The 12,085-nt window shown below is 55.1% G+C and overlaps 1 protein-coding gene across 1 annotated transcript; it reads left to right on the top strand.

The window, feature by feature from the left end:
• Nucleotides 1-916: 916 nt before the first annotated feature.
• Nucleotides 917-2,911, top strand: ASB12 (ankyrin repeat and SOCS box containing 12). Its single transcript, XM_035541891.1, has 2 exons — nucleotides 917-1,745; nucleotides 2,778-2,911. Exons 1-2 carry the CDS (start codon nucleotides 923-925, stop codon nucleotides 2,909-2,911), a joined length of 957 nt encoding a protein of 318 aa, XP_035397784.1. The 5' UTR covers nucleotides 917-922.
• The last annotated feature ends 9,174 nt before the right edge of the window (nucleotides 2,912-12,085 follow it).

Genomic DNA, 12,085 nt, shown 5'->3' with positions numbered 1-12,085 from the left:
AAAACACGGATCCTTCCTGCAGCCTTGTTCCTTGAGTAGGCAGGAGAGAGGAGGGAGTTCATTGCACTGAATTTAAATGTCAACACTTCAAGGAACGGCAATGCTGAAAATCCTTGAACAATATGGCTATGTTCATGTTAGCTTCCTCTCTTATTGTGAAATCCAATCCCTTAAAAAAAAAAAAAAGTGACTGGGTTGAAAAGTGGAGTTCTTGTTTGTGAGTGTTCTTGAGCAAAACCCAGAGATGCTGTCAGCTCCTAAATCGTGTTTTCTGTAGGCCTCAAAATACCTGGAAATGCAGCTACTAGTGAGGCTTTTTACACAAGCGTTGGCCCATATGAAGCAGAGTCAATTCTGCTACTTGTTCACACGTGGTCTTTCCTCAAGCTCTCACTGGGAACAGCTCGATGGGGTGATTTCTGAGGGTTTTGGGAAAATGGGCAGCTTCATTTACCAGCCGGGTGCAGAGTCCTTGCAAAAGTTTGTGGCCATGCAGATTCCCTCCTGAGCTTTGGGTTTGAGTATCTTGTGAGTGGTCCCATGCCCGTCCCCACCTCTGGGGGCAGCAGAAAAGCATTTAATAGTTAAAATAAAGAGGTCTGTGAGTTCATCCACGCAGCCTTTGGCCTTCACCAAATTCACCTCTTTTGGCATGTTCTTAATTGCAACGTTTTAAGGGGAGGTGGCCCACTCGAGTGCTACAGCGATGTCCTCAGTCTTTGCCTTAATGTGGATCAATCCAGTGTGGATTTCCTCACCTGTGGAGGCAGTGGGATACACGTGTCAGAAACTTAATATGGTTGTTTTTGAGAATATTCCTTCAATAATGCGTAGAAATAACAAAAGGGTAGGGTTGGTGTCAGAGGTAACTGGTTCTAACCCTGTGTTGTTGTCCCATAGATATTGGGCTTTACTGTTTACAATGAAAGTGGTACTCAGGAGACAGACCAAAAAAATGAGCCTAATGGATATCACTAAGATATTCTCCATGCTCCAGCCCAGAGAAGATGAAGAAGGTAACAGAGAAAGCGAGGAGCTGAACCAAGCAGTATCCGAGGATGATTATCAAACCCTTGACAGGCTCCTGAGCCAAGACAGGTACAAGAGGGTCATCAACAGCCGGAGCGGCTGGGGCGTTCCCAGCACCCCGCTGCGCCTGGCTGCCTCCAAGGGCCACCTCCGGAGCCTGGAGGTCCTCTTGGCCCACGGGGCAGAGGTGGACAGCCTGGACGTGAAGGCCCAAACCCCGCTCTTCACGGCGGTCAGCAACGGCCACCTGGAGTGCGTGAAAGCGCTGCTGGAGGCAGGGGCTAGTCCCTCCGGCAGCATCTACAACAACAGCTCGCCGCTGCTCACCGCAGCCAGGGACGGGGACCTTGGCATCCTGCAGCAGCTCCTGGACCACGGCGCGGAGGCCAACGTCCACGCGAGGGTGCCCGAGTGGGCCGCCAACTCCGCCGCCTGCTCTGGCCCTCTGTACCTCGCGGCTGTCTACGGGCACCTGGCGTGCTTCAGGATGCTGCTGCTCTACGGCGCCGATCCCAACTACAACTGCACCGAAGAGAAGATGATCGCGCGCATCAAGGAGCCCAAGACTCTGCTGGAAATCTGCCTGAGGCACGGCTGCCGGCGTGAGTTCATCAAGCTGCTCCTCGACTTTGGAGCCGACGTCTATTTGCCAAAAGTCACGGTGGAAAAGATGCCACCCGGTAGCGAGGGCCTGGAGCTGCTGTTGCAGGCGAGAGGTAATCTGTGCGTGTGGCCCCAGGGCTGGAAATTAGCACCAATTTTTGTTTATTTGGGGGCAAGTTGCTTTGGATTCCCCTTCCCTTTAATTCTATTCCCCCACAGAGAGGGAGAGATCAGCCTGGGCAAGGCTTTCTTGCAAGCTTTGACCCTCTTTGCAGCCTCACTTGAGAGCATGGCTCTCTCTAGGCTTACATTCTTGAATATTATTGCCATTTTATTCTGAACGTTTCTTTCTTTCTCCCTCTCCCCCAATGACGATGGTGTTCACACACACAAAAAACACCCACAAAAAAGGCGCTGATACTGAACACCTTAAGAGAAGGATTTAACAAATTTACAGAGAACAGGTCCACCACTGGTGATTAAATGATGGCTCAGATACACATGCTGCCCCAGGAAACTCCCAAGAGAAATTGCTGGGATTCAGGGGAGTGTATCATGGCACGGCTTGCTTCTAATGTCCACCAAATATCCTCAGTTCCCCCTGCTGGCTGTTGTTGGAGACAGACTACCCAATTAGGGGTCTTTGGTGTGACTCGGTGCAGCTACTGCATACATTTATGTGGTTGCAGTCGGACTCACCTTGGCATCTGCTTTTCATAGATATTTCTAGAAGCTTCCTAAAGGAGCTGCTTTAAATGACTGTCCTCACTGCTGCTGGGGCTGATCTGGAGCATGTGGGAATTTCCACAGCCTGGTATTTCCGCTTAATATAAACCTTTTGGGTTAAACGCTGCTTTTCTTTGTTCTTCTCATTTCTGCTGCAGCTTTCCTGTGCTGCCTAGGTCCAGGGAAATGGCACTTTTTCAGTGTAATATTGGAAGATTTCCTTTCTATGTGCCCAGCTCCCACAAAACATGTGCCACAAAGCTTGTGGCTGACTGCACCGCATGCCCAGCCCCAGCAGATGCTTGGTTTGGGTGCATCAGCGCTCCCTTTGCTGACAGCACACGAGCTGGAGGGGAGCAGGGTTGTGCGTCCTGAAGCTCTGCAGTGATGGTTTTGTTTTTCCCCCTCTCCTTATGCAGCTCATCCCAAATCCTTGATGTCTCAGTCCAGGCTGGCGGTGAGGCGCCTCCTGAAGCAGGCTGGCCACGCGCAGGCCCTCGGCGAGCTGGACATCCCCCCGGTGCTGGTGAGCTACCTCCGACATCAGCTTTAGCAGGGACACACCATGGAAGATGCCTGCCCCAGAAACGTGCCCAATGCCTGAATTAAAAGCTGCTCTGATGCTGCCATTGCACAGCACGAAACGGATGTGAATTTGCGACCGCAAAGTACTTTTGCTTACAAAGTCTCTCTTGAAACGCATCGCCTGCCTGAAAAGATAGTGAGAGGAGTGGGAGAGCAAACAGAAGCCTTCAGCTCCTGCTCTGTGCCAGGCGTAGCAGAGTGACAGCAGAGCAGGATCTGAGCAGACCTGCAGGTCTTTCCCCACAGCGTGGCCTCAGCGGCGCGTAAGACCCATTTCCCAGAGAGGTTCCAAGGTGCTTCCTCTGTCTTGCAGCCTGGCAAGGTCAGCAGGAGGCTGCATTCAGCCACAGTCCGCTGCCCCAGTGCTCTCATGTGGCTGTCACCTCCTCCGTACCGTGCCTGGGGTGCTCCTGAGCCCAGGGGAACACCAGTGCAGCTCCCCCATGACCACACCTGTAGGTGACTCAGGCAAGGGCTGCAGTAAGTATTCAGAGCCAAAAGTCCCCGATGCCCAATCTCCCACCTCCCCTTTCCAGCGCTATCTTTAAGCATCATTTTACCCTCCTCAGAAGTGGTCATGTTACTGCTGAGGGGCTGGGGTGTCTGTCTGGGCTGGGTGCCTGTGACCGTGCAGGATTTTTTTAATGTATGCTAATATTCTTATTAAACTGTTGTGATCTGTTTGGTAAAATATTGTTTAATTGGTATCAGAAGAGACTAAAACCCCGGCTGACATCATCCAGAAGTGACAAAGAGACTGACTGCTGCAGCCTGGGCCATCTTTAGGATTTAGCAGCATCTATCCCCTGTAGTTTGTTCACTCCGGTGTTGTCGTACCTCAGAGGCAGAGGGAAGCACACACCATAAGGTGCCTTTGGGAGCTCAGGGTGTGGGGTTTGCTGTGGGTTCCTGGCAGCTCTTGAACTTCTGCACAATGTCAGTGTGCCATCAGCTCTGTGCAGGTCGCTGTTTGTAAACACAGGCATGCCCTGCATTATTTATTGGTTCCCAATCTAATTGTTATTTCAGAGGTTGTGGAATCTATTAATTAGTGTCCATTAGGCTGCAGGAAGCCTCCTGGGAGAAGCATCCAGGCCCCCTGAGCTCAGTGTGCTTCAAATTAGCCTGGAAAAAGCATTGGAAATCACTCTGCAGGGAGTAATTGTGCATCGGCTGCGAAACAGGGCTGCCTGATCTAACGGGCCCTGTTCTCCTCAAGACGATATGAAGCAGCCTCTTCTCCGGGAAGGCATTAACAGCACGAGCAGTTGTTCCTCTACCCAGTGGCAGCACATCCCCACAGGCCTGGGAGAGCCGAGTGCTCTGTGCCCTCTTAAAGTCAACCACTGCCAGGGGATCCAAAAGAAGAGCCCTTCTGCCTGCTCCCAGTGCAGGCGTGCGTGCACAGAGATGGGGACTGGGGCAGCAGGAGGGTTGGATGCCCTTGACCTCCAAGGCAGTGGTATTGTAGCTCTGCCTCCTGCTGGGTGTGCTGGTGTAGCTGCATCAAGGCGCTTAGCAGGTGCTATGAACTGGTTTCCTACCTATTATGAATGCATTTCTATCTGACATGATCCAACATCCTAGGAAGCGTGGTTTTATGGAGGCTTTATAAAAGTGCAGATTTTTATCATGTCTGTAGGCTGCCCTAAACAGTGCGAGGCCTTCCTCCGAAGGGCCTGACACTGGCTTGTGCTGTGTGGAGAAACCCTCCAGCTGCTTATTCAGCACTAATTCACCTCCAGGTTTCTCCTCAGAAATGGCAATAGAAGTTAGAGGGAAGTTGTTTTAGGTACGAAGGCCTGAGGGGGTTGCATACACTTCAAGCTCTACCCAGGAGCACGTGCTGGCTCTTTGGCTGCAGTTGTTGACAGGTAACTCTGGTCCTGTTCTTGTTCTACTCTGTATTGCCCTGCAGGATTTTGAGTTGGAGCTTATGCCCTGCTGCTGTCACAGTGCTCCCCAAACATCCAGGGAAGGGTTGGACTCACGCAGGCGCAGCTTTCGCCTCCACCAAACCACTCATGCACGTGGGGGGGTGAAAAGGTGCCTTTGCTTTTCAGCTGTAGGCAGGGGAGTGCAGCTGAGTCTGCATCACCTGGGGGGTCCTGAGCCTTCGCCGTGCAGCTGTGGAGAAGAAAGCTGGTTCCGCAGCAGGTGAGCTGCCCCTGGGGTTTTGGGGGATGGGTTTTTGGGGATGACACCCCCCTGCACCGTGCCTGGGCCGTCAGGCAGGTGTAAGCAGATAATGACTCACAGGCCCTGCTGACCTGGAATGGAAATCAAATCAGCTAATACTTGAATGGATGAAAAACTTCATTTTCAGAGTAATCACACTAAGCAAGTACCAGCTGGTGGCTCTAATGCCAGCTGCATGCATTTATTAATTACTGGGTGTTTTGTGATTAGGAGGAGTTTTTGGAGCCTCTCTTGCTGTGCTCCCTCTTACTCTGCCTGCCAAGAGATGCTGGTATCTCACTTCCTAAACCATCTCCTTGAATTTCTGGTTTGTGGGGGCCAGGATCACGGGGGGAAGGATGTTCCACCTCTGGCCAGCTGTGGGAGGCTCAGCCTGGTGCAAGCAGCCAGGCACGAAGGCTGCTCATCCCTCATGCGTGTGATAAGGTTTCTACCCCCATTCAGTGAAAATCCAGGCCCTGGTGGTGCTCATCTGAAGGGAGAGAGGGCAGGGACCGTCCAGTAAAATAGATATTAATTTAATGGGGATTTTGGCCTTTGGCTCGCAGTGGGGTGACCCGAAGGGGTGGCTCAAGGTGCAGCCCCTCGGGGCATCTCCCCAGGGCCAGCAGCAGCCCCCTGCCACAGCCGCTCCTTCACCGCCCCGACCGTCGCCCCCTTCCCCCGACCTACACCCCAGAACCGGGACCAGCCCGCAGGGCCCGCCCCAACGGGCGCCTGGTGACAAACCCCCACCGCCCCCGTCCCTCCCTCCTCGGCTGGCGCCGCCCCGTCCCTCCCCGGCGGCGGGCACGGCAGGGCCGGGCCGTGCTTCCTCCTCCTCCTCCTCGGCCGAGCTCCGGCCGCGGCCCAGCACGCCGGTAAGGGCGGCCGGCGGGGCCCGGCGGCGGGGCCCTTTGTTGCGGCAGAGGCCGCCACGCAAGGCCCCGGCTCGCCCCGCCGCACCGGGCCGCGGGGGCCGGCCGGCCGCGGTCCCCCCGGGGGTGGCGGCCGCGCTCGGGTTTTTTTTTTTTATTTTTCTATTTTTTATCGCTTCCTTCCCGGACCGGAGCCCCGGGAGCGGTGCTGGGCCCGGCCGTGGCAGCCTCCGCGGAGCTGGGAGCTGAGGGCTTGGGGCTGCCGGGGTGAGGGGGGCGCGGGGCCGGCGGAGGGCGAGGGTGTTCCCGTCCTGCGGGGGTGCGGGGAAGGGGGGCTCTGGGCTGGGGAAGGGCCCGGGGAGGAGAGGAGAGGCCGGGCTGCTGAGGTGGGCAGGCTGAGCTGAGCCCCCCGAGAGCCGCTGTGCCTTCATCCCCTCCATCTCCACGGGGGCTGTCACGGGCGACACGCGGAGGTGGCACCCCACGGAGGTGGCATCCTGCTCGTGCCAAGCCCCAAGCCCAGCACCCGACAGACCGATTGTCCCCAGCGGGAATCACGTCCCCCCGGCCTTCCTACCCTGGTGTCGAACCCACCGACACGGTTGTTGGCTCTCGGAGGTTGTGGGATCTGAGCATCCCAACACATGGCTCTGGGTTTCTTTCCCTGCTGAGACTCCGCAGTCTTCAGGAAGAGTTTGGACGAGGCTTTTAAAGCCGGATTCATTGTGGCGTTGGATGTGGCCCCAGGTTCTTGGCCATGTTTCTCGTCCCCAACCGTTGAGGCCTGACCGGTAACTGCCGGTGTCCCACTTCGCACAAATTCAGCCATCTGCGAGCCACGAGTGGAAAACTGAATTTTCACGTGTGTTTTTCTGGTAGACCAAAATACCTGTGCTGTGTACTGGCTCAGGTTTCTGTTGGTGCTCGCTCCAGCCTGGGCAGGATTGGATCTGCGACGCAGTGTTGGTGTTGAGGTTGACGGTGAACTGCTTGAGCCTCTTGATGCGCTCCATCTTCCCCCAAAGGTTGGGTGACTGCATGTTTTTGTCTGAAGTCCCTGTTCTCCGTAAGTTTATTGTGACCTTTCCCACCAGACTTCCGTCTTTCGCATCCAAAAAGCTGCGAGGTGACGGACAGCAGCCGAGACAAGCCGTGCGTGGAGCAAGGCACCCAAACAGCCACGCGCCGCGCTGGGGCTGAGTGGGGAGAGGCACGGGAATGCCTCCGTGGGAGGGATCTGCCTTCCCATTCAGCACCAGACTTAATGGAGGCGTCACGAGCTCCTCAGGCAGAGCTGTTAAACTTACACCCGTCTCGTAAAAGCATTCGCTTGCATTTTTTTTTCATGTGGTTACTACTCGCAGTTGTGGTGGCTGTGATCTCGGTGTGAGGGGAAGGCGCCGTGCTCTTGGCTTACCCCGAGGTCTGTGCCTGCTGTCGCTGCGCTGCTCCGGGTCAGCTCTGCTCGGGACTGAGGTCCTGCAGCAAGCAGGCTGCGGTGGCTCCTTGCTCGGTGGTACCCCTGGTGCAGCAGGTTGTTCCTTGGGCATCGGTTTTGTGCGACCTGACTCATTTCTCAGGTTTTGGGCCAATTTTCGGCCGCTGCTGAGCATCTTCGGTGGCAGCTCAGAGCCGGAGCAGGGATGTGCTGGGGGGCTAGGTGCTGTTTACTCCCCAGTGTGTCTCTCTCTTTACCCATCTGCGTCAGCACGCTCCAAACCCACCTGCCTGATGTTAAAACGCGATGAAATACGAAAGAATTTCCTTTTACAAAAGGGGAGGCGGAAGCTCTGAGCAGGGGAAAGCTGAGGTTGGTGGCGAATGCAAATTGTGAAGCTCGTTCTGAGTCAGCGCCAGTGTCTCGGGACCTTCTCTGGCACACCAGCTATCTCTCGCCGTAAAAACAAGGTGCTGCCGTGTAAGTGCAGCATCTCTGCCTAAGCTGTAGGGTTTTTCTTGCCTGAGGATCCCGGCTGTCTCCATAAGTATGTAAATATGGCATGTTAATTACACCCAGGTGGGGTAAAGGGTCAATGCTTCCCCGCTGTGGATGTGGTTATACCAGTAGGTTTGGGGATAAGCAGCACCGGCGCCAGGCACTCTTGAACTCGTAGATATCTGCCCACGTGGTGCTTCACATTGGTGTAATTATCGCAGGAAAAAAACAACTGAAGAAAATCACAGCTCTGACTAAAGGAGTTTTACAACTATAAAGCTCCTGGTAAATCAGGCCTCGGGACTGAAACTTTGAAGTGCTCGAGTTGTCTTTGTCTCTTAGACAGAATGACATTAACACGCAGCTTTCCAACAAAACGATTTCTATTGCCTGCTGTTTTTACTGTAACAAAACTCGTTCGTGCAACAGTTTATTTGAGGATCGGGGCGGCACACTTCGTCAGTTCTGTGCCCGTCAGTACTGACGGCTGTAATAACGCGCCTGCAAACGGGGCACCAGCGGTGCGGAGGCGTAGGGGGCATCATGGGGAGAGCTGCTGCTTGTTCGTAAGCAGCGTCCGGCAAAATGCTAGCTGAGTGGAGCTTCTGTGGGTGATTTGCAGAAGGATCAGGGCTGTGCTGCTGCCGTCACCGCGGGGCTATGTGGGGCACCTCCGTGATGGCTCTGTCGGGAGCGCGGGGGGGAAGCTGCCAGGTATGTAGTGCCACTCAGCTGCTGGCCCTCGCCCCTCTTCTCGCTGCCTCTGTTCAGGAAGGATTTAATTTCTGTCATCGTGGGCACGGAAAAGGCTGCAGGGTGGCGCGGGGGGTACAGAGCACGCTGCACGGGGGGAGTCGGGAGGGCTCACTCGGCCTCAGAACTGGGAATCTGATTTAGGGGTAAGTGTACTGTGGGTTAAGCACTGCAAAAGGGAAAAGGCGTGTAAGCTAAACTAGGTATAAAATGGCCACGAGTAAAATACTTTGGAAAATGGAAGGTGGTTTCCAGTTCTCAGGGCTTTTGGTTCTTAGGACAGGCCCGGAGCTCTGCGGGGCAGGAGCTCCCACGTGGAGGAACCCGACGGTTTGTGGGAAGGGATCGCGCCGCCACAGCAGGAGGGAGCACCAGAGCTCGGGGAAGAGCTCTCCCACCGCAGATGCCTGCAGCTCAGTTCCTGCTGCCTCAGACAAGGCACTCTGGAGGTCCGTGGAAGGATGTCTTTTGTCTGCGGGCGCGGTCAGAATCTGGTGAATTCCAGCTAGGGCTGGGCTCCATGTTATTTGCTCAAATGTTTTGTTCTTTAACTCCAGAGCTGGAGCACAACTGCAGTTTTGGAAAGGTCCCGTGAGCAGCCTGCCACGATGGCTCCCCGGGCGTGCTGCAGAGCTGGGCCAGCCCTGGGCTTGCTCTGGCTGTCTGTAGCACCAGCTGCGGCAAAAGCAGCCCCCCGGGTTAAGGAGAGGAGGTGCTGCATCTGACACAAAACCTCCAAGCGGTGCTCGAGCAGCTCTCCCGGCTTACAGAAATCCGCTCTCTTGCTGGGGGTGCTTCTGCCTCCTAATCCTGGCAGCAGGACAGACTCCCCTGAGATGCGGTAAGTCCCTTAATTCCCAGTCCCCTGTTTGTAGCATCAGGACGACGCTCCTGTTCCCTTGCTGAGAATTAATTGATTGTAGCTTGTCCTTGCCTGGTGCCTGCAAGAATTAATTGATCGTGCTTGGGTGCATACCTCCTGTGCTAGCAGCTGTGCCATCCCCGTGAACCTGCCTGTATGGGGGGGGATTCCTGGTTTGTTGTGCTCGGGCCTCGTCCCTTCAGTGCTTCTTGCTGTTCTGGAAGGTCTCTGATCTGACGTGGGGGCCAAAAACCTGCGGCTGGATGTGTGCTGCCTAAGGAGGAGGTATTTCCTTGCGCTCAGGTGTACGTGGGGTGCGAGCAGATTTCTGGGGCTCCACTGCTGCCCGGCCAGCGCTGCATCAGGGCCTCCATCCCTCCCTGCTCAGAAACATCTGTGGTTTGGGGCACAGCTGGGCTCCTGGTGAGAGGAGGCAACAGAGCGCGAGCAGCCGGACCCTTCTGCAGTGCTGTGCTTGGGGGTCGCCGAGGGATTTGGGGGTTTCTGGCCCTGCAGGGTGAGGCCCTGCCGAAAGGCAGCTGGGTCGAGCTGGGTGAGTCCACCGATCGCTATCAGGGGCTCCCCACCTAATCTCTGGTGCGACACAAAGAAAGGATTTAGCAGCCTGCTTGCCGTAGGCAGCATCAGCCCGCGTGAAGGAGAGCGGCCTGATGAGCGCCCTCAGACCCTCGGTGTGCTTGGGGGATAAATCAGTGACGTTTTCCCGAAGCTTTTAGGTGCAGGCTGGGCTGCTTTCCTCCTCCTTTGCTGCTGGAAGCTGAGGTGGCCGTGCACGTTTGCAAACCTACAAAGTTAGGAAAGCCCAGCGGGGTGCTGCGCGGGCCCCTGCTCCGGCAGGCGCTGGGGAGGATGGAGGCTGTCCCTTCCACATCAGGGGCTCTCCTCAGCCCTGGAGGGGGGGATGTGGTGCTCAGAGCTCGGTTTCGGAGCAGGACAGCCTGCTGGCGAGGGTGCTGTGCCACAGCTGTGTGCTAACAGACCCCCAGGACCTGGCCAGGGTCAGGCCTGGGTGCTCTGGACCTGGGGCAGAAAACTGCCTCGCTCCCAGATTGCCTGGCTCCCCCTTGTCCCTCTTGGCCACCCCAGGAAGCTGAGGACAGGACACGTGCTGTCTTTTATTGGGATTTGCTTGGTTTTGCTTTTAACCCTCATCTCAGGTTTGGGGTTTTGCCTTTGGTGACTTAATTTTGCGAGCATCTATAAATGGCCATGTGGTCACAGCAGCGCGCATCCATTGATGCCAGTGCTGATGTGGAGCCAGAGCGAGTTTGTTTTCAATTTGAATTTGTGACATCTCTTTCCTGTTTCATTTTTCTGCCACTTCTCAAACAATCTATGCGCACACATGTGTGCATGCTGTTGTCTTTCAGTCCTACCTAAACAGATCTCTGCGGAGAGGCTCTGGGGAGGCTCCAGAGAAAGCACGGAGTTGCTCCAGAAGGGTTTGGGAAGCATCTAGGAGTCCAGAAGTGCTTTGTCAGAGCTAGAAAAGTGCCACAACCCCCCTGGGATGCTCTGGGAAGGCCCCAGAAGCCACAGATCACCAGGGCTCTCGTTAATTACAGGGGCAAATAACCGTTGTGATACTCTCTGTGCAGCCTCCCAAGGCTCGAGAGAAGATCTTAGGTGGCGGGTTTGCTGTTGAGCTCCAGGAGCCATCGTCTGGGTGTGTTTCTGATTCAGGATCTCTGGGCAAAGCCTGTGGAAAGCTTTCCCAGCCTCGTCCCAGTCAGGGCTAAGCCTCAGGTACAGCAGCTCAGCAGTGCATTACAATCTTCATTGGATTTATTCTCTCCAATCTCGACTCCGGAAAAGAAATATTATTATTTTATTTCTCTGCTATTGACATCAATCCAGGCTGAAATTTTAAAACCTCTCTCTCTGCTACTGAGATAATCTGATCGGGGTGGTTTGTAATGAATGGTTTTAATGCAATTCTTTCTTGCTTGACAGATGATTTTAAAAACAACTGAAATCTGGTGAGAGGGGGGAAAAAAGGTACAGTAAATAGCTCTTCAGCTGGATGCACGCTTACTGCAAGGGCTGCTGCCTGGCTTGGCTCTCTATCAAAATGCTTCCTCCTGTTTGGGAGGGCTGGAAGTAGAGTTTGGGAGGTGTCAGTCCCTCTCCCTTTTGGAGATGCCCTTGCTTCCTGTGCCGGCAGGCCGCTGTTAGCAGCCCCTCCTTGCCCCTTTGGCAAAAGGAGGCCAAACAAATGTGCCTGCAAGCAAGGTGGCGTGGGGCCAGGCCTGGATGCGGTGATGCTGCCCAGTGGGTGCTGGTGGGTTTCCTGAACTGGTGGTCTGGTGAGTTTGAGTTTTGTGGCATTTCCATGCCAAGCTGTAGCAGGTGAGGTGAGACGAGTGGCTCCTGGGGGCTTTTGCAGTGCCGGTTCCAGACAGGGACGAAGCACCTCGCCTCGTTACACCGCTGCGAGTGACTCTGCACCAGCCCCTGCCATGCCCTCACCTCCTCTCTCTTTTCTCTTTGCTTTAGGTCAGCCACGATGCTTCA

This window comes from Cygnus atratus, chromosome 13 (assembly GCF_013377495.2).
Source record: "Cygnus atratus isolate AKBS03 ecotype Queensland, Australia chromosome 13, CAtr_DNAZoo_HiC_assembly, whole genome shotgun sequence".
Lineage (NCBI taxonomy): Eukaryota > Metazoa > Chordata > Aves > Anseriformes > Anatidae > Cygnus > Cygnus atratus.
This window is presented reverse-complemented; position numbering and strand designations above follow the sequence as displayed.

Excerpts from the sequence above, each read along its gene's own strand:
- ASB12 (XM_035541891.1), top strand. The coding sequence starts at position 923 with ATGAAAGTGGTACTCAGGAGACAGACCAAAAAAATGAGCCTAATGGAT. Across the intron at positions 1,746-2,777 it reads GCTGCTGTTGCAGGCGAGAG|CTCATCCCAAATCCTTGATG; the intron begins GTAATCTGTGCG and ends CTCCTTATGCAG.